The 22,870-nt window shown below is 40.5% G+C and overlaps 1 protein-coding gene across 3 annotated transcripts in view; it reads right to left on the reverse strand.

Annotated features, from left to right (window-relative positions):
- PTPRA (protein tyrosine phosphatase, receptor type A) overlaps positions 1 to 22,870 on the reverse strand; it is a 158,617-nt gene that overhangs the window by 101,340 nt on the left and 34,407 nt on the right. For 2 of the 3 annotated variants that reach the window (XM_005672777.3, NM_001244485.1), the window contains 1 exon segment: positions 1,331 to 1,408. In XM_005672777.3, the coding sequence (XP_005672834.1) occupies positions 1,331 to 1,357 (27 nt within the window). In that variant the 5' untranslated portion in view covers positions 1,358 to 1,408. 3 annotated transcript variants of the gene reach the window in all.

Below are 22,870 nucleotides of genomic sequence, written 5' to 3' on the forward strand. Positions count from 1 at the left end.
GGCATATGGAAGTTCCCTGGCCAAGGACTGAATCTGCCTGGGATCCTAGCCACGACTGCCCCAACAGTGGATCCTTTAACCCACTATGCCAGGCCAGGGATCAACCCCACAACTCTACAGTGACCTGAGCCACTGTAACTGGATTCTTAAACCCACCGTTCCACAGTGGGAATGTCTGTAAAACCTTTTCTTTTTCTTTTTTTTCTTTTTAGGGCCACACCCACGGCATATGGAGGTTCTCAGACCAGGGGTTGAAATGGAGCTGCAGCCGCCAGCTTATGCCGCAGCCACAGCAACTGGATTCAAGCTGCATCTTCGACTACACCACAGCTCATGGCAACGCCTGATCCTTAACCCACTGAGCAAGGCCAGGGATCAAACCCTCGTCCTCATGGATACCAGTTGGGTTCGTTACCACTGAGCCACGACAGGAACTCCTCTAAACCCTTTCAATGCTGCTCTCTCATACTTCCTCCTTCTGCCAGAGGAACCACTGGTCTGACTTCTATCATCATAGCTTCTGGCAACTGAACTATATCCACTATTTTTTGTGACTGATTTCTTTCACTCAAACTTATACTTGTAAGATTCACCCATGTTCCTGTGCAGTAGTTCACTCCTTTCTACTGTCGAGTAGAATTCCACTGTATGAATATATCACTGGTTATTTATCTTTTCACCTGTTCTTACATTTGATATTTGACTGTTTCCCCTTTTTTCCTGCTACTAGAAAAAGCTACAGTGAATATTCACATGCAAGTCTTTATGTAGACATATGTTTTCATTTCTCAAAGGTAAATACCCAGGAGTGGAATTTCTCGGTTATTAGACAGATGTATGTTTAGCTTTGTAGAAAATATTCAAAAGTTTTCTGAAGCTGTAGTGCTGGTTTACACTGCCACTTAAAACTCAGAGCAATGGGAAAGTTGAATGATGAAAACCGGTTTTTCCTTAATAATGCAAGTTGTTGCTTAATGCTACACAGACTGAGTACTGTATGCTCTGAATCTCTCAGTGCAACAGGCCTTCAACAAGGATCCATAGCAGGATCACCCATGTTCTACACACAGAAACTTTAATCCAAAAAGGGCAGGACAGCAGGGCACAGCTCTGGCCTTTTATATCTTAAAGCTCTTTAAGTGATTCTGATTCATGACCAGGTTGAGAATCATTATCTTAAATGATTATAACATTTTTAATCATAAAAAATGAACTACTCTTATAGCTTGGAGATAAAATGGAGAAGGAGAGAAGACGACTTTAGCTGTACTGTGTGAGGACACTAACTTGGGTGACAGTCTCCTTGCAGCTCAGGTTTTATTTCTCTTACCTTAGTTATTTGAACTGCATCATCCATCTCCACTCATTGGAATTCATAAATAACTTTTTTCGGTTCCGCCACCTGCAACTAAAGAAAGAAAACCTTTAGAAAGACGAAACAGTCCTATTTAAATACCACTGGTTATTCTGGGGGAGAGGAGTACACTCTAATAAGATGTCCTTCCTGTGAAGGCAGGATGGAGCACTTCTCCCTAATCCCCAAACCTGAACTACACCACTACAGGGTTGTTAAGTACCATAAGGCTCCCCCCAGGTGACATGTGACAATGTATGAAGACAGTTTTGACTGTCTAACAAAGCTCAGGACGGCCCCTTCCATAACAAAGAATTATCCACAAAGGCCAAGACTGAAAACCCCTACATTGGTCAAAGACCCATCTTTAGCTCCAAGCTCTGCAACCCATTAGCTAAGAGACCCAGGCCAAATCTATCAATCAGTTTTCTCTGCTGGAAAAAGACTACAGTCTGAATTTAATGTTCTAAATCTTAAAATACTAAAATAATCACATTTATTTTGAAATAATACCGAACATATAAGTACATGCAATGAGCCAGAGATCATACTAAGTGTTTTAATGTGTTCTACCTCATTTAAGCCTCAACATCCCTATAAGGCAGATGCTACCATTATCCTTGTTATTCAGATGAATAAACAGATGCAGAGACTTGTCCCAGGTCACAAAGAGGTAAGTAGCAGAGCCAGGTTTTGAACCTGATCAATCTGATTCTGGAGACCTTATTATCATTATCATCTTCATTCCTTTGGACTAAGTTAACCAAATCCTTCAATTCACAATCTATCAAAGACCATAAAGGATGCAGGCAAGAAACAAAGAGACTTCATTTTTCAGTTACACATCAGCCAAAATTAAGAAAACAAGATCCAAAGCTGTTGAGGATCCGATGGTACAGGCTGCTTGTAACTTCCACTGACACTGTAAAGAAGATTTCAACATGCCTTCATGAACATGCCCTTGCCTTAAGAATGTTCATACTCAACACACACACACACACACACGGAAAAGAAAAGAAATGTTTAGAGTCTTCAATCTACTTTGGGGAGCCTATTCAAAGAGAACAATTCTAAACACAATATATAAAAAAAAAAAAAAAAAAAAAAAAAAAAAAACCTTCACAGAAAGATATTCATTGCTGTACTTTTACTAATACAGAAAATTTAGAAACCTAAGGAATGGATACATAAAGTAAGCACATGTGAGAACATTACGTATCGATCTAAAAAGTTTAGAAGATTACAAAATAACCCACTTATGTTACACATGAAAATTGAGAATCAATTTTTTATACCTTTTTTGTGTTAAAACATATATAGCAAAATTTTTTTTAATTTTTATTTTACCTTAACCATTTTTAAACACACAGTTCAGTGGTATTAACTATATTCACGTTGTTATGCCGCCACAACTATCCATCTCCAAAATTCTTTTCATCTTGTAAAACTGAAATTCCATATCTTTAAACAATAACTCCCCAAGCTTCCCTCCCTCAAAGTCCCTGGCAACCACCATTCTTTTGTTTCTGTGATTCTGACCAGTCCACATACCTCATATAAGTGGAATCATACAATATCTGTTGCTAGCTTATTTCACTTCACATAATGCCCTCAAGGCTCATCCATGCTGAAGCATACTGCAGAATCTCCCAAGGCTCAGTGTTACCCCACTGTGTGTGTATACCACATTTTGCTTAGTCATGCATCTGCTGATGGATTCTTGGGTTGTTCCCACATTTTAGCTACTGTGAATAATGCTGCTAATGAACACTGGCGTACAAAAATCTCTTTAAGATGCCTTCAATTCTTTTGGGCATATATTAGAAGCAGAACTGCAGGTCATACAGTAATTTTATGTTTAATTTTTTTGAAGAAACTCCATACTGTTTTCCACAGCTGCTATACCACTTTACATTCCCACCAACAGTGTACAGAGTTCAAAATTTCCTGACACCTTCACCAACATATGTCTTCTAATTTGTTTGTTTGATGGTAGCCATCCTAATGGATGTGAGAACATTTTGTGTCCTGGCAGACACAAAGACAGACTGCTCAGATCCCCCTTCAATAAGGGACTTGATGTCTAGTTGCAAAAAGTGTGGTCAGCTGACAGCTCCTGGCTATTAAACTCTTTAGAATCCACCTTCAAAGAGAGGGCATCCTTTCCTCAAGACTGCCCCCAGCCAATGACTGGGCAAGGTATGGTACAAAGAAGAGGCCCTTTCTGACCAGTGAGATATTCCTCTATCAGGCAACCTGGGCTGGCAGAAATTTTGTCAGGTGAATCTGATGGCTTTCCATGCCCAACCTAATCCTTTCTCCCTACTCATCTCGATCTGATTCCTGGAGAACCCAACTGCACATATTAAGTGTACTACTTACACTGATAGAGGAACAAAAACCATTGGGGAAAAATAAGACTCCCCATAAACAAAACGTTGACAATGGTGGGAACTACGTACTATCCGAGTACTCTTTAATCATATATTACTTGTGCATAATAAAAAACATTAAAAGAAGACTGTGGAGGAGTTCCCATCATGGAGCAGAGGAAACAAATCTGACTAGGAACCATGGGGTTGAGGGTTCGATACCTGGCCTTGCTCAGCAGGTTAAGGATCCAGCGTTGCCATGAGCTGTGGTGTAGGTCGCAGATGTGGCTCAGATCTGATGTCGCTGTGGCTGTGGTGTAGGCAGGCAGCTGTAGGTAGCTCCAACTGGACCCCTAGCTTGGGAACCTCCGTATGCCACAGGTGTGGCCCTAAAAAGCAAAACCAAAAAACAAACAAAAAAAAGAAGACTATGGAGCTCCCACTATGTCTCAGCAGGTTACAAACCCAACTAGCATCCATGAGGATGCGGGTTCAATCCCTGGCTTCAGTCAGCTGCTTAAGGACTGGCACTGCTGTGAGCTGTGGTGTAGGTCGAAGACACAGCTCAGATCCTGCATTGCTGCAGCTGCAGCTCCGATTCGACCCCAGCTCGGGAACTTGTGTATGCCACAGGTGAGGCCCTAAAAAGACACACAGACACACACACACACACACACACACACACACACTCTACACGAAATTTTGCTCCTGAGGAAATAGCCTTACAGTAGGGTAAATTAATATATTTTATATACAATGTGCTCAAATTCACAGAGAGGTGAGTCATAAATAAGCCAAAAAGCACAAGGCCAGGTACTAAGGAACTAAAAAGTCAGGTAGGGCGTTTCTGCTATGGTACAGTGGGTTAGGAACCCACTCCCCCACCATCCCCAGCCCAAGGACATCATAATCTCAGAGGGTGGGGGTGGAAAGTGTCCCAGCAGGGTGTGTTTGGGGTTTTGGGGGTTGATTTTTGTTTTGGGTTGTGCGGTTTTTTCTTTCTTCTTTTGCTTTTTAGGGCCACACCTGCAGCATATGGAAGTTCCTAATGGATACTAGTCAGATTTGTTACCACTGAGCCACAACAGGAACTCCAGGGGTTGTTTTCGATCAAATCTTTTGATTTGCTTTTTTTTTCCCCCAACCATTTAAAGATGTAAAAACAATTCTTAGTTTGTGGGCTCTGCAAACATTGTCAGCAGACCAGTTTGCCAATTGTTGTATGGATTTTTGAAACAGTCAATTTGAGATGCCAATACAGTGGCTGATGAGCACTAGAGCTGGGTCTAGGAGTAGTCTTTATGCCTTTTACACACTTCTCCTTTCTAAATGGCACCTTTAAGTATAATCACATCTTGAAAGTCAACTAATAAAGAAGGAAAAACCAGGCATACTTTAAAAAAAGATTTTTTTTAAAGAAATAACCAGACACGTCAAAAAAAATAGCATCACACCAAGGATCAAAATAATAACTTTTGGACATTCCCACTGTGGCTCAGCAGTAATGAGCCCAATTAGTATCCATGAGGATGTGGATTCGATCCCTGGCCTCTCTCAGTGGGTTAAGGATCTGGTGGTGTCATGAACTGCAGTGTAGGTCACAGACTCGGCTCGGGTCCCAAGTTGCTATGGCTGTGGCATAGGCTGGCAGCTGTAGCTTCGATTCGACCCCCCAGACTGGAAACTTCCATATGCCACAGGTATGCCCCCCCCCAAAAAAAGGCAGAATAATTACCCTTTAAAAATTTTTTGCTTATCTTTGGCTGCCCCTTGGCATGTGGAGTTCCCGAGCCAGGGATCAGATCTGAGCCACAGTCTTGACCTAAGCCACAGCTGCAAGCAACACCAGATCCTTAACCCACTCTGCCAGGCTGGGGATCAAACCTGCAACTCAGCACTCCCAAGATACTGCCAATCCCATTGTGCCACAGTGGGAACTCCAATAACCATTTATTAATGCTTAGTATACGTATGTCAGGCACTGTGTCAAGTGTATAATGTACACTGTTTAATGTATTAAAACAAGCACAGAAAATAGATGCTTCTGAAACTGACAACACTTATGAATTGAACCTAGCCTAAACCCAGACTGGGACTGGAACCCACGGGCCAGGAGTCAAACCCAGCCAAAAGATTGGGACTTGAACCCATGGTTTTTAATTTAGAATCACTCACCCGGTGTCTGGACTTACTGAGGTTCAGGTTCTTTTACTTCAATGCAGAAGGAATTCAGTGGAGACAAAGTGATAGGCAAGAAATAGATTTATTAAGATAAGACACTGGTGAGAGATGCAAACAGGCTAGCAAGGAGGCTCTGCCCCTAGGATAGGTGAGCTACATTTTATATTGTAAGGGAACTGGGGAGTGGGAAAAACCACCTCTTCCTCTTTCTTCGAGTAGAGGTTAGGCTTACATCATTAGCTCCTCCTTTGTATCCAGTAACAGAGTATTTGACCCTATGAGGTCAAACTAGGACCGTCATACTGCTTATTCAAATCAGCAGAAGGGCAGTAACATACGCTAAAATACATGGAATTATCTCAGGTTGCTATATAACAAGGGTCTCCTATTTTGGAATGTCATCTTTCCTTTCATCTCTGGTCCTTGGTCATTGTCTTGCTGAACTTGAAGGCAGGCCTCATTTTATCTTTCACTTAATAACCTGAGGCATATCTCATGCTTTTATTAACTAAACTTGCTTCATTCTGATGGCTTTCTTGAGCAATTATTAACTTGCGGTTATCCCCCAAAGTTCCCTAGGTTTCCCTCTCTGTCTATGCTCTCCTATTGAGACTTCTAACTACAACTATCCTGCTCCATCCCTATCACTTCATTTTGCAGATGAAAAAACTGTGGCACAGAGCAGTTAAATAACTTATCCACTGTCAAACAACTGGTAGGCCACAAGACTGAGACTCAAACCCAAGTATGTCTGATTCTATGTTCTCACCATCTGGTTGAATACAGTCTATAATCAACATATGTCAGTAGCCACCGGAGGAAAAGGGCTTCCTTCCGAAGGACATACATGCAAGTTTTTGAGCCTTGTTTGAAATGTGTCATAATTGTCACATAATTACAAAACTCCTAAGTATCATGCAATGTACACAGTCCGTGAGGCTTTCTAATCACTGTCTGACTGAATAAATAAAATAAACTGGAAGAGCCAATTCCTTGATATAGCAGAACTTCTTACCCTAAAGATGGGAAACAAAATCTTATGGCAAATTAGAGGAACACTACTACCATGGTTCCATTTCCTACTGTTAATAGAGTCACTGCCAGGAAGTCCCATGCTTACTATAGCAACCACTAGTCTCGCTATTCACCAAGTTTCTGCCTTTTTGCTTCCTCAGGAAACAGACAGGAAAATCAGGCTCCTGATCTCTTTTTTTTTTTTAAAAAAGAGGAAGCTGCCATTTAAAACTGGAAATTAAGAAATGAATAAAGTAATTTTACACTTTGGCTGACACCCAATATTTCTGTATATGAAACTCAACCATTAAAACACACAATTATCTTTTTTAATTTTCCAATAATAGCAGTCTAGAAAATCTGCTAAAACTCTCCTGCTACAAAAATCTAAAAATACTGGATAAATGCTTACATCCTTTGAAAAGTTTAGCTACGTTCTCAAGAAAGTAGAGAAAACTGGAGTTCCTACTGTGGCTCAGCGGTAATGTACCTGACTATCCTTGAGGACATGGGTTTAATCCCTGGCCTCGCTCAGTGGGTTAAGGATCCAGCGTTGCCATAAGCTGTGGTATAGGTTGCAGATGTGGCTCGGATCCCGCACTGCTGTGGCTGTGGCTTAGGCCGGCAGTTGTAGCTCTGATTCCGCCCCTAGCCTGGGAACTTTCATATGCCACAGGTGCGGCCTTGGAAAAAAGAAAAGAAAAAGAAAATTCTAAAAAAAAAGAAAGAAAAAGAAAGCAGAGAAAACTGCCAAAGGAATAGCAAATTACCACAAAGTTATAGGTCAGAAGTCCAGACACATCAGAGTTGGATTTTTCTGCTTAGGATCTCACAGGATAAACTCAAGATTTATGCCATGCTGAGTTCTCATCTAGAGCTCAAGATCCTCTTCCAAGTTCACATGGTTGTGGCAGAATTCAGTTCCTTGTAATTGCAGGACTATGTTTCTTTGCTACTTCTCATCCAAGGGCTGTAGAAGCTGACATCTCAGGTCGCATCCCTGGGGACAGGCTGCCAAGTGAGGGTCCTTAGCTTCACGTAGGGAAGAATTTAGAAGCAAGCCATGTAGTGTGCAAGCAGATTTATCTGGGAAGAAACACACTCCACAGAGTGTGGGCCATCTCAGAAGGTGAGAGTGGCCTTGCAGGATACACATTCCATAGGCAGAATGCTGATGTCTCAGAAGGTGAGAGTGGCTGCAAACTGTGGGGGTGGTTAGTTTTTATGAGCTGGGTAATTTCATAGGCTAAGTGGGAGGATTATTCCAACTATCTTGGGGAAAAGGCAGGGAGTTCCAGGCTAGGCCTTTTATGCCAGCTTCAGAATTGTGAAGGCGCTGGTGGGTGTGTCATTTATATGTTAATGTATTACAAACATATAAGGAGGCTCAAGGTCCACCGGAAGTCTAACCTTCTGCCACCTTGGGCCAAGTTGGTTCTAACTAGTTTTTGTCCTCAGTGGCTGTGTCAGTCTTGTTACAACAACAGTTGTGCCTTGCCCTCTTCCTTCCTGTCTCATAAGGGCCATTCTCAGATGACAGAGGCAATCTGCAGTCCTTGCCACATAGACCCTTAGAATTTTACAGACAGCAACAGAAAAATCTCCCTCTTGTTGGATCTTTCTCATGTTTTAAATCCTGACTCTTCCTTAATGAAGTTGATTTTAAGAAGATAATGTCATTTAATATTTGATATCCTGAGGACAATCTTGCAGAATAGTCATTCATAATAAACCCTATGTACAGTGAAAAAAGATAGGAAAAAGGCAAGCTAACAACTAATTAATTACTATTTAAAACTGTGTATCACAATTGAATATATCTATATAACAGAAACAGGCTCATAGACATAGAGAACAGACCTGTGGTTGCCAAGGGGGAGGGAGCTGAGGGAGGGAAGGATTCCAAATTTGGGATTAGCGAATGCAAACTAGTTTATATAGGATGGATAAACCACAGGGTCCTACTGTGTAGCACAGGCACCTATATTCGATATCCTGTGACAAACTATAATAGAAAAGAAGAGGAAAAACAATATATGTATGTATAACTGAGTCAGTTTGCTGTACAGTAGAATTTAATACAAAGCTGAATACCAACTATATTTCAATAAGAATTTTAAAAGTCTATAAATATCAATGTCATACATCATCATAATAAAAGGAAAATATATATGATCATCTTAACTAATGCAAAAAAAGTGACAAAAATCAAACACCCTTTTCATGACAAAAACACTCAGCAAACTAGAAACAGAAGGGAACTTCCTCAATATGATAAAGGGAATTATGAAAAACCCACAGCTAATATCAGGAATAAAACATGAATGCCCAATTTTGCTGCTGCCAATCATCAACATACTGGGAGTTTTTGCCAGAGCCTTAGGCAAGAAAAAGAAAAATAAGGGGTTCCCACTGTGGTTCAGTGAGTTAAGGACCCAGTGCTGTCTCCATGAGGATGCAGGTTCAATCCCTGGCCTCACTCAGTGGGTTAAGGATCTGGTGTTGGCATAAGCTGCAGCACAGGTCACAGATGTGGTTCTGATTCAGTGTTGATGTGGCTGTGGATTAGGCCACAGCTGTAGCTGCAACTTGACCCCTAGCCTGGGAACCTCCACACACCACAGGTGAGGCCATTTAAAAAAAAAGGAAGAAAGAAAGAAAGGGTATTCAAAGGTCCACTGGAAGTAGAAAGGAAGAAGTAAAACTATCTCTCTTCATGGAAAATTCTAAAAAATCCACACACCAATTGTTATGACTAATAAGTACAGCAAAGATGCAAGATACATTGCTGAAATAAAGATGACCTAAATAAATGGAAAGACAGCTTGTGTTCAGGGATTACAGGACTTAATATTGTTAAGATACTTAATACTGTTAAGATAGCAACACTCCTCAAAGCAATCTAGAGAGATAATGTAATCCCTATTTAAATCCCAACAGTAGAGATATAAAAAAGGTGATTCTAAAATTAATATGGAATTGCAAAGGACCCCCAAATCTTGAAAAAGAATTAAAGGACTCATACTTCCCAATTTCAAAACTTATTACAAACCTACTACAAAGCTACAGTAATTAAAACAGCGTGGTAGGAGTATAAGGAGATAAAGATCAAAGGAATAATACTGAGAATCCAAAAATAAACACATACACCTTTGGTCCACTGATTTTTTGACAAGAGTGCTAAGATTCAATGGAAGGGGAAATAATAGGCTCTGCAATAAATGGTACTGGGAAAACTGGATAGCCACATGCAAAATAATAAAGTTGAACTCTTACCTCACACTGTATATGAAAACTAATTCAAAACAAATCAATGACAAAAACAACAACGTCCTACTATATATTTATAGCACAGTATATTTAATATACTGAGATAAATAATACAAGAGAATATTAAAAAGAATGTATATACACGTATAACTGAATCACTATGCTGTATAGCAGAAATTAACACACTGCAAATCAGCTATGCCTTAATTTTTTTTTTTTTTTCTGCTTTTTAGGGCTGCACCCCAGGCTATGGAGGTTCCCAGGCTAGGGGCTGAATCGGAGCTACAGCTGCCAGCCTATACCACAGCCACAGCAATGCAGGATCCAAGCCACATCTGTGACTTACACCACAGCTCACAGCAACGCCAGATCCTTAACCCACCGAGCACAGCCAGGGATTGAACCTACAACCTCATGGTTCCCAGTTGGATTAGTTTCTGCTGCCCCACAATAGGAACACCTATGCCTTAATTTTTTTTTAAAAAAAATCAATGACTTAAATTTAAGGATAGAACTGTAAACTCTTAGAAGAAAGCAAAGGGGTAAGTCTTCATGATTTGAATTTGGAAATGAATTCCTAAAAATCTTATCTAAATATGACACCAAAAACACAAACAAAAGAAAATATAAAGTGGACTTCATTAAAATTTTAAAATGTTGCACACCAAAGGGCACTACCAAGAAGGTAAAAAGACAACCTACAGAAAGAATATACCTGCAAATTCCATATGTGATAAGAATCTAGTAAACAGAATATACAAAGAACTCTCGAAACTCAGCAACGAAAAGACTCTCTCCTCCAATTAAAAAAATGAGCAAAGGATTGGCCTATACATTTCTCCCAAAAGAAGATATACAAATGGGCCAACAAGCACATGGAAAAATGTTCAACATCATTAGTTGTCACCCAAGTGCAAATAAAAAACACAATGAGATACTACTTCATTGAGACACGTCATACATTGCTGGTGGTAATGTAAAATGATGTGGCCACTATGGGGAACATTTTGGTGGTTCCTCAAAAAGTCAAAGAGAGAATTACTTTACAACCTAGTGATTCCACAACTAGGTGTATGTACAAAAAACCTGAAAACAGGTATTCAAACAAAATCTTATACATGAATGTTCACAGAAGCCAATATTCACAATAGCCTAAAGGTAGAAACAATCTAAAGATCCATTGCTAGATGGGTGGGTAAACAAAACATGGTCCACAAATACAACAAAATATTATTCAGCCTTAAAAAGGAATAAAGTACTGATCTGTGCCACAATATGAACAGACCTCAAAAATGTTACGCTAAATGAAAGAAGCCAGACAACAGACCAAATACTCTATGATTCAATTTATATGAAATATCCAGAACCGGCAAATCCGGGAAGACAAATGCAGATTAGCGGTTGGTTGCCAGAAGCTGGGGGTAGGGAGGAATGGGGAGTGAGTATTTAATGGGTACAATGTTTCCTTTCAGGGTGATAAAACTGTTTTGAAACTAGAGACCTTGGCTGTACAGTGCTGTGAATATTCTAAATGTCAATGAATTGTATATTTTAAAATGGTTAATTTTATGCTATGTGAATTTTGATTCAATTTTTTTTTAAATCTATGTAATTTAAAGTATGGCTAAGAATTTACCTATGTAAGCGAAATCAATTAAGGTGGTACATTCTGCACAAGAATAATGGCTTTTACACATACCATTTGAATTTGAGATAATCTCTTTTTTGCCTGGATACCATGAAGAGTAAAGTCTTTACTTTGAGATTTTCAAATCTGTATGTAGAGAGGAAGAACAAGACCAAGCACAAACCGGGAGAAAAGCTAAGATTCTGATTTTTTTTTAACAAGGTTTTTCACAAGTGATGCTGAGACTAGAGATAACATATGATGCTACTTTTATATAGAGAATAAAAATCAACTGTTTTCTTAAAAAACTAAAACTAAAACTACAGCCAATGCTTGTTATTTGTAGTAATGTTCTATAAAGTTGCCACGCATATTGAATTAGTGAATATTGAACTGTTGATCCTAGGGGAAATACAGGGTTAAGTTATCGTAAGCCTCTGGTTTGTCAACCAAAATGCCATCTGCGGTAACATAAGTTCCTTCATCAGCGACTTTATAATCTCAGAATTAAAAAACTGCTTTTCCATTAACCCTTTTCCTGTATAACACTTAGTAGATACTTAAAATTTTTTTCCAAAGGTTCCTAATCTGTAAAATCTGCACTGCCTGCAAATTTACCATTTCACACTATTACCTTTTGAAACATGTAAACCAGCCAGCACTAGCCAAGAAGAGTTTCATATTTTCTTTGTTCTGGGCCTGACTGTAAATTTCTTCGGCCTTCGGCCTTACAGCAATACTATCTGCCTACCATGGCTTTTTTATGTTTGTCACCTCACAAATCCACAAATTTACCCACTTTTCCCGTTTTGCAAATGCACGCCAATATTATCCTATGACTTTCTGAAATGACCTCATGTACAAATCAGCAAATTTTCTCTTCCTTTTTCGGAATGTTGGTTCATTAACACTGAACTTAGGGTCAACAGCACTAAAAGTTAGGACTGAATGAGGCTTACCTAAAACATATTTTCCCTATAAGGCACACCACAGCCTTCTGGCAACTTGGGAATATTAGGCAGCACACTGGGGGCAGTTTTATATAGCAAAATCATCAATAAAAGCGCAAAAATGTAAAAAGCACAGCACTGGGAGTTTCTGCTGTGGCTCAGTGGTAATGAACCCGACAGTATCCATGAGGATGAGGGTTCGATCCCTGGCCTCGCTGAGTGGGTTAAAGGATCCAGCATTGCCTTAGGCTGCAGTGTAGGTCGCAGACACCGCTTGGATCTGGTGTTGCTGTGGCTGTGGTGTAGACTGGCAGCTGCAGCTTCGATTTGACCCCTAGCCTGGGAATTTCCATATGCTGCAGGTGCAGACCTAAAAAGACAAACTAAATTAATTAATTAATAATACAAAGTTAAAAAGCACAGCACTAAATAGACAGTAAAAAGGGACTTTATTTACAGTACAAGAGGTGAAACAAGAAGGCAGCGCCTCCTCTCTTCCTCTCTTTCTCTCTTCCTTTCCACCTCCCGCCCTGTCTGCCTGTATTTTCTCCACACCTGTCTCTCTTCTCTCTTTAAATAAACACTTATTTGCCTCACTACCCTTAGTCTCTCTGCTGAATTCTTTCTCCAAAGGAACAAAGTTCTGGGGACCTACATCATGTGGTCAGGACTCAGCAATCTCAACTGACAGCCACCGGAGAACAATTTTGGCACCGAAACCAAGGAATTCAAGGGCCTTCATTAGACTGGTCTAAAGAAAGAAACACTGACTTAAAACTCACCTTAAAACAAGGCTCTAATACGAAAAAAAGGACGAAAGAAAAACAAACCCCAAAAACCTAACACCAGGACCAAAAGAACACTAAATCAGCAGTAGACAGCTATCCCAAGGTTGCCAGGCCTGACCCATAAGGTTACTTACGGTTATTTATTTTCTCACACAAATCAAATATCCATGATCCCATGTGAATTTTAAAAAACCAATCTAATTGTTGTGTTTGTGGTCAATTACCTGCATCTAGTACTTCTGGATTTACCTTGGAGGATTTCTCCCCTCCAAGGCTCTTATTAGTTGGCTTTTTGGGAATTTATTCTAGAAAAAAAATTATTTTATTTCCATTCAGGCCTCTATTGATATTACTAGGTGAGATTCCCCTCAAATGGCCTATTTACAATATCTGCTCTAGCCTTGGCCATAAATATGTTTTCTTCTAATGTTAATCAAGCTCAATCAGCAACAAGTAAGACTTCCGCCAAGGGACATAACCTTCCCAGGCTATGGTAATTTAAATTTAAAGGCTCCCTTATGTTGGGAACAACTAGATCATCTAGGGATAACCTGCCTAGCAACACTAGGATATTAGGCTGAATGGACAAAGCCAGTATATAATTTCCTTTAAACATGAGGAACAGTCTAAGGCAGCTGAACAGGGATATACCGGGTGAAAGCTCTTGACTTAAATTCTTATTTATGACTTGACTAATACTGCTAGCTGTATTATTTTGCATTAAATGTTTTTACAGAATTGTAATTTCTTGCACTGCCAAGTGTTTAACTGAGTCTCTGATAAAATGATACACAGTTTCATGTGATCGTAATAGTGTAACTCTAGATATGGGAAAATAAAACAAGAGGGAATATTTTCCTGAACCATGAGAGACTAGTAAGACAGGTGGTCCAGAGACTTTGGGCTGCTGTTAATAAGGCCTAGTCCAGTAACAGCACATTGAATGGCCTGTCAACCAAATCTTCACCAGACCTAGGAATTAGCATTTCTAACACCATGGGACAAAATGGTCATGAAATGCTTTCCATGAATTTTGACCATGGAAGAGGCCTGAAAACTGGAGATTGGCACTTGCCATCTGTCCCTATGAGGGTTAAATCTTGAGCTACTGAAACTGCTGAACTTCAACACTCCTCGAAAGGAGTTCAGGGTGGACATCAGAAATAAGGCACTCTGTGCTCTGGAAAAAAAAAAAAAAAAAAAAAAAAAAAAACGCTGGCAGAACAGGCCTTCAGACAGATAAATGTTTTCAGGCAAGGATTTTTATGAGCCCAAATTCTTATATCTTCTCATATCTAGAAAAGCACTAAAAATCATTAACAGTGACATCTGCTTAGGGACGTTAAGCAGAGAAATGAAACTGAAAGGCAGAATGGAATAGCTGTGGTTCAGACACCCAACTAATAGTACTAGGTAGCATGACGGGTATAATTTTATTTATTCATTCATTAATTCATTCATTCGTTTATTTTTTAGGGCCACGCCTGCGGCATATGAAAGTTCCGGTCCAATCGGATCTGTAGTCACAAACCTATGCTACAGCCACAGCCACAGCCACAGCCACAGCAACACAGGATCCGAACCGCATCTGTGACCTACACCAAAGCTCAGGGCAACACCAGATCCTTTAACCCACTGAGTGAGTCCAGAGATTGAACCTGCGTTCTCATGGATACTAGTTGGGTTCATTACCACTGAACCACAACAAGAAGTCCAGTGGGTGTAATTTTAGACATGTCCTTGTATTCCTAAGAACTTAAGGTTTATGCACTGTGTCAGACTTGATGCCACCAATCAAAGCAGAATCAGCTGACAGCAGCAACTTTACATTTCAGTACATTAACAGAAAGAGGAGACATGTGTAATGACGAATCGCTGTTGTTTATGGGTTAATACCACATTAAACTTTAAAACCTACTAAGATAAAATTACACAACTGGCTTTCAGGTCTCCTGGAAGTGCCAGGTCCAAACTGAATTTCACACTTATTCTCCTCCTTATAAAGAAATGAGATCTATTTTGTCTAGAAACATTTAGGTTGTCATTCCAACTACTTCTAACTGGGTCTGTTACGTTTACATCAGTAACACTGGACTAAAAGAAGAAAAAAAATTATACACGCACACACACACACACACACAGAGCCATGCCAAATGGCTCCATTCCTCCGGACAGTGTAACCCAAGCACTAACTCTATTTGGACTATAATAAAAAATGTTATCAAACATAACCTGATTCTTACCCCTGCTTGGGCCCCTAGTTACAGTAATTCTTCTACTGACCTTTGGCCTCGACTCGTTAATCTGCTTCTTAAATTTGTCTTTACCAGATTACAACAGTTTTCTTAACAGAGTTAACAGTGATGCAGGGATTCCAGCCACGCCTCAAAACTGATCCTGCCTGATACAACAGCAGAAGTCACCTGGGACCCCTCGACAAGACAGGGTGAGAGTTCTGTGGCCCTAGTTAGATATGGTCTGCGAGGCCCATGTCAGCCTGAAGAAGTTACAGAAGATAGACCATCACCCTCCATCTTTCCAATAAAGATTTACTGGGATTCCGCATCTCTCAGGGGGGATTTGAAGCAGGAGACAGATGGGTCCCAGGCTGAGCAACTGCAATCTGTTCCCTATGGACAGATAACTTCAAGATAACAGCTGCATCCTGCTTGGATAAAAGATAGAGATTATCTATTTCTCACTCTTGAGGTCAAGGAGACCTCCGGAACTACACACTCACAGAAAGGTTGCTCAGGGGTCAGAGAAAGGAAGGGCACCAGATCACAGAACTTCCTGTGAACTTCCCAGAGACCCTTGTGCTAAAATCCACCCTGAGAGCAGGGCCCTGAGTCAGAGCAGGGCCCTGAGTCAGGGCAGAGCCAAACGAAGCAAGATGATCGGCCAGAGGAAACCCGTAAGGATGCCCCCAAACCAGGGATTTAAACAGCCTCCAGAGCACATGTTGCTCTCTTCCTCTCTTGCTCCTTCTCTAGGTCTGTCTCTGTCTTTCTCTCTCCCTTTCTAGGCACCCCCCCAACACCCACCCAGCCTGCCTGTATTTTCTCAGCACCCATCTTCTCTCTCTTCTCTCTTCAAATAAACACTTATTTGCCTCACCTGGAAAAAGGGGAGGGGGGCAGAGCATCACTCTGACTTTAGCTGGGAATATACTTGTTGGATGACGCACATTTTTCAATACTGATTTTGGGATTACAAATAAGTTTTGGCAAGAAGATGAATCTGCAGGAGTTCCTATCGTGGTTCAGCAGAAACAAGCCCGACTAGTATCCATGAGGATACGGGTTCAATCCCTCGCCACGCTCAGTGGGTTAAGGATCCAGCATTACGAAAGCTGTGGTGTACATCGAAGGCGTGGCTCAGATCTGGCATTGCTGTGGCAGTGGTGTAGACTGGCAGCTGTAGCTCCAATTCGACCCCTAGCCTGAGAACTTCCTAATGCCACACCTGTGGCCCTTAAAGAAAGAAAAAAAGATGAATATGCAAATGATAATCTACTTTCCTTCCTTCTTGAATAATTAAGTCTAAAAACCAGAAGGGAGTGCTGAGCAAGGTTGGTATCCACATGGTCTCATAAGGAAAGAAAGACTATGTACATTACAGAGGTATGATCAATTAAGTAAGTATAATAAGAATAATAGGAGCCGAGTTTCTCTGTCAGAGAGGGGAGTTACAAGTATAAAAAGGGAGAAAAATTAAATGAATTCTGAGGTGTTAGCCTGGAATTGGAGGTTCCAGGGTGAACTAATTTTATATACACATATACATACAGAGAGAAAGAATACAGATATGGATATGTGTGTATATATATATATGTCTGTGTGTGTGTATATATACATACACACACACAGACATACATGTGTATATAGTCCACAAGTCTGTCCATAAAGGCTCACAAGCAGCGATGGCCCAGGAGAACAATCACACCTAGTGTCCAGACCCGCTTTTTAAACATTCCCCAATAAGAACCCAGGTTCCTTGAAATGACTGACAGGGCTAAGGGAGGAAAAGTACAAGAGAATGGAACACCCTCTTGGGCTAGAAGGTAAAAAAAGGAGTGGTTAAAGAATAACAGGACATGTTGGAGTTCCAGTCATGGCTCAGCGGTTAATGAAGCTGACTAGCAACCATGAGGACTTGGGTTTGCTCCCTGGCCTCAGGTGCTCAATGGGTTGGGGATCTGGTATTGCCATGAGCTGTGGTGTAGGTCGCAGACTTGGCTTGGATCCTGCGTTGCTGTGGATGTGGCTGTGGCTGTGGAATAGGCCAGTGGGTACAGCTCAGATTCAGCCTCTAGCCTGGGAACCTCCATATGCCGTAGGTATGGCCCTAAAACGACAAAAAACAAAAGAAAAAAGAATGACGGACATGTCAAAAGGATACAAGTGCCAACTTGAAGGGTTTCCAATGGCCAAATGTGGGACAAATTCAGGCCCAAAGTAACAAATTAGACTAATAAATAATAACTCACTGAATAAAATCAAAATCCCTAAGTCCATGCCAATTTAAAAAATGAATGAAAAGAAAAGAAGGCTTTTTGTTACAATGGAATGTCAACTTATTACTGTGGGAAGAATAATGAAGTTAGAAAACCATCATTTGGCAACCATTATAGTAAGAATCCAGTCAAAAATTATCAATGGATGCTAACACTAGTGGATGGAGGTTTGACAAGGAAAAGGATATTTACATGGTCCCAAAGTACCTCTTCCTCACAAAAACCTTATTCAGTACAAAGGGAAAAATAGATAAAATTTACAGCAGAGGAAACTGGTAGACACCACCCTAATACCAAGTAATCAAGGTTAACACTATGAGAAACAGGACACAATGGAAACTGTGTACCTTCTGACAGGACAGAATAAAACTATAGCACCCCTTACATGTATTCCTGACAAAATGCATATTCTGAACCAAACCATAAAGAAACATCAGGCCAAAGAGAGGAATATTTCTCAAAATAACTAGCCTATACTCTTCAAAAATATCAAGGTGATCAAGTCATAGACAGATACAACAACTTGGTCAAATGTGATTCTGAACTCAATCCTCTTGCTACACAGTATTATTATCAAGACAACTGATATCTATGGATATCTGATTTTAATGAACTCTAAGGATTAGCTAGTACTACTGTATCACTATTAAGTTCCTGATTTTGATGTGTTGTGATTATAAAGAAGAAATATCCCTGTTTGTAGGAAAGATACACTGAAGCATTCAGGGCTAAAGAGGCATCAAGTGAGCATTTTACTCAAATGGTTCAGGGAGGGAAAAGGCTCTATGTACAATTATTGCATCTTACCTGTAAATTTAAAGTTATTTTAAAATAAAGGACAAAATCCAAGTACAACAAAAGCACACACCAATGTGTCATAAAAACCTGGCACTCCTGCTGGGGCAGAGTGGGATTGGTGGCATCTTTGGAGCGCTGGGATATAGGTTTGTTCCCCAGCCCTGAACTGTGGGTTAAAGATGCAGCGTTGCCGCAGCTGTGGCTTAAGTCAAGACTATGGCTCAGATCTGATCCCCAACTTACTTTTACTAGCTTTTCTAATAATTAATCTCACTTTTTAAGCACTTCCCAACAGAAGTTTTTCAGTGTGTTGGAAATGTTCTACACACGTTGCCCAACACACTAGCACACAGCTGAGGCCTATCATTTGGACAGTGCAGTTCTAGAGAATAGAAGTAAGAGCCACACAAGGTTAAAGAGCTTTTTCATTTAAAGAGTTTCATTTAATACTAATTAGATTTCAAAACAAATTAAGGTACTTTAATTTTTCATAGCTGCTACACTGTATGTACTTGGTGTTAGAAGTTTATTTCTGCCACCTTCAGGATAAGGTTCCTCCTGATCAGATCAGTTCATTTCGGGAAAAGCATATTATTCCTTTTCCACATGAAATATACATAATTATTACTTAGTTGATCCAAGACCTAAAAGTCAGAGTCTAGTACAATGAAATCATCTACATAGAAAAGAGGAAAAGATAACACAGTATGCTTCGTACATATCAAATTCTACAACTCCTGATTTGAAAAGAAATAGGTAGAATCCTCATCCCCTATGATTCACCTTGGTAACCTAATGCCTTGAGCAAATGCAGCAGGAGTCACCTACCAGTTCTATTACTGTCCACAACTGACTTAATTCAGAACCAGAAAAAGAAGAAGAAAAAAAAAACTGGTTGTATACAACAGACCCATAAAGTTAACATCTATACCAAATATCTTTAGAAACAATTAACATCTAGTTAAATACAGAATCCTATCAAAAGTAGAATTATTTAAATGAGAGTTGATTTAGAAAATACTCTCCCCCCTTGCTTCTATTCATTATTACTTAAAATGACAAAAATAGAGGAGTTTCCAGGTGGCACAGCAGGTTAAGGATCCAGTATTGTCACTGCTGTGGCTCGGATCGCTGCTGACACACACATTTGATACCTGGCCTGGGAATTTCCACATGCCATGGGTGTGGGCAAAAAAAACCCCCTGCAATTCAAAATTCTTAACATCAAAATTATTTATAAAATGCTTAATGGGGGAGTTCCCATTGTGGCTCAGTGGGTTGAGAACCCAGCTAGAAGAGGATGCGGATTTGATCCCTGGCCTCGCTCAGTGGGTTAAGGATCTGGCATTGCCACAGCTGCAGCATAAGTCGCAGATATGGCTTGGATCTAGTGTGGCTGTGGTGTAGGCCAGCAGCTGCAGCTTCGATTCGACCCCTAGCATGGGAAGTTCCCTATGCTGCAGGGGCTTACAGCTGTGGCACGGGTTTGGTCCCTGGTCCAGGAACTTCTGCATGCCGACAGTATGGCCATAACTAACTAACTAATTAATTAAAATAAAATGCTTGGAGTTCCTGCTATGTCACAACAGGATCAGCGGCATCTCTACAGCACCAGGACACAGGTTCAACCCCAGCCCAGCACAGTGGGTTAAAGGCTCCAGCGTTGCCACAGCGGCAGCAGAGGTCACACCTGCGGCTCAGATATGATCTTTGGCATGGGAACCCCATATGCCACAGGGTGGCCAAAAAAAGAAAAATATATAAAAATTAAAAATAAAATAAAATTTAATGGAATCATGAAAGTTCTACCTTAATTTGAAAAAATCAAACTCTAGACTTCCAGGTCAATAGGCATCCATGCAAACAGTGCCCATCATGTTGTGGAGGTAAAACACTCAATATGATACAAAAGACTGGGGTGGAGGAATTTGGCCGGGGCGGGGTGGGGGGCACCAACTCCACACGCTCTGATTACTGAACCAAAGCAACATTAGAGTATAGAACAGGCAGAAAAGGGACAGGACCCACCCTCCTCTATGTCTGTTTGGAAATACAGAAAATTAAGGGCCAGAAATCCAAGCAGCAATTCAAAAATTATAAGAAAACTTTTTTGTTTGTTTGTTTTGTCTTTTTAGGGCCAAGCCTGAGGCATATGGAGGTTCCCAGGCTAGAGGTCCAATCGGAGCTGCAACTGCCAGCCTAGGCCACAGCCACAGCAACACGGGGTCGAGCCGAGCCTGCAACCTACACCACAGCTCATGGCAACACCGGATCCTTAACCCATTGAGCAGGGATAGGGATTGAACCGGCAACCTCATGGATACTAGTCTGGTTCCTTAACCACTGAGCCATGACCAGAACTCCTTGTTTGTTTTTAAACTTGATAAATGTAGTTACTGCTTGCTATAAAAATCTCAAGCAGGAGTTCCCGTCATGGCGCAGCAAAAACAAATCTGACTAGTATCCATGAGGACAAAGGTTAGATCCCCGGCCTCGCTCAGTGGGTTAAGGATCGGCATTGTTGTGCGCTGTGGTATAGGTTGCAGACGTGGCACTGATCTGGCGTTGCCTGGCTGTGGTGTAGGCCAGTGGCTACAACTCTGATTTGACCCCTAGCCTGGGAACTTCCATATGCTGCTGATGGGCCCTGAAAAGACAAAAAAAAAAAATCTCAAGCAATACTCAAGTTTATAAAGTACAAAGTGAAAGCATCTCATGTTTCCATGGTTCAGTATTGAATCAACAGTTCATATCGTTACTGACATTTTTATTTATTTGGTGAACTGTCTTTGCCCATTTTTCTGACAGGGTATTGGTCTGTTTCTTTTCTGTAGGTATTCTTCCACAGAAAGATGATGTTAACCTTTTCCTGACATACATTTGCACAATTTGCTTCCCCAATTTGCAGTTTATCTTTTAGTTTTGTTTACATTATCTTTTTATTCAGTCAAACTTTATGTGGTGTTTTTCTTCTTGATTTTGGCCTTGTATAATGCTCTATCCTAAATCTAGCTGATTTTAATTTTTTCTTTTCTTCTTTTGTCTTTTTGCCTTTTCTAGGCCCACTCCTGTGGCATATGGAGGTTCCCAGGCTAGGGGTCTAATCGGAGCTGTAGCTGCCGGCCTACACCACAGCTCACTGCAATGCTGGATCCTTAACCCACTGAGCAAGGCCAGGGATCGAACCCACAACCTCATGGTTCCTAGTCTGATTTGGTAACCACTGAGCCATGACAGGAACTCCTCCATCTGATTTTAGTAAGACCTATGAGTTAAGAAACACTTTTATACTTTTTAATGGTTGAAAAAAAATACAAAACATTTCATGATATAAAAATTATATGGAATTCAAACTCTAATGTCCACAAATAACATCAAACACAGTTGTACTCATTCCTTTACGTGTTGGCTATGTATGGCTGGCTTCAACATTACAATGGCAGAATCGAGTGACTCCTTGAAAACGTGGTACTCACAGAGCTCCACGCTGCTGCTCAGTGCTACAAATCACAGTGACAAAGTTACAAGAAAACAGCATTTTGAGTACATACTACATTAGCACACTGTGATACATATATATTTTTTATTCACCAGGGAGTAACCATCAGGTCAAAACAAGAAATAAAAGTAGACTTTGTCATGCTCTGAAGACACAATGGAGAGTGTGGATAATTTTGTTAACAAGTCATATGGGAAAGCACTAAAGCTGTGCTAGAAGAAGTCAATATACTTCAACATCACCAGACTAAGCAGTCATTGCTTAGTCCCAATTCACAGGAATGCACAGGAATGCTCCAGTTGGACCCCTAACCAGGAATGCAAAAAATTGAAAGTGGAATATCGCATCAGCAGAATTTCTGGGGGGAAGGAAAAGGGGGAAAAGGAGAAAGGGAGGGAGAGAAGGGGGAATAAAATGAGGTTGCAACCAAAATTTCTAAGAGGCTCATTTGTTAGCCAAGCAAGGAAAGTAATTTGCCAATTGTGAGTTAATTAAATCATG

The sequence above is a fragment of the Sus scrofa genome, chromosome 17 (assembly GCF_000003025.6).
Source record: "Sus scrofa isolate TJ Tabasco breed Duroc chromosome 17, Sscrofa11.1, whole genome shotgun sequence".
Lineage (NCBI taxonomy): Eukaryota > Metazoa > Chordata > Mammalia > Artiodactyla > Suidae > Sus > Sus scrofa.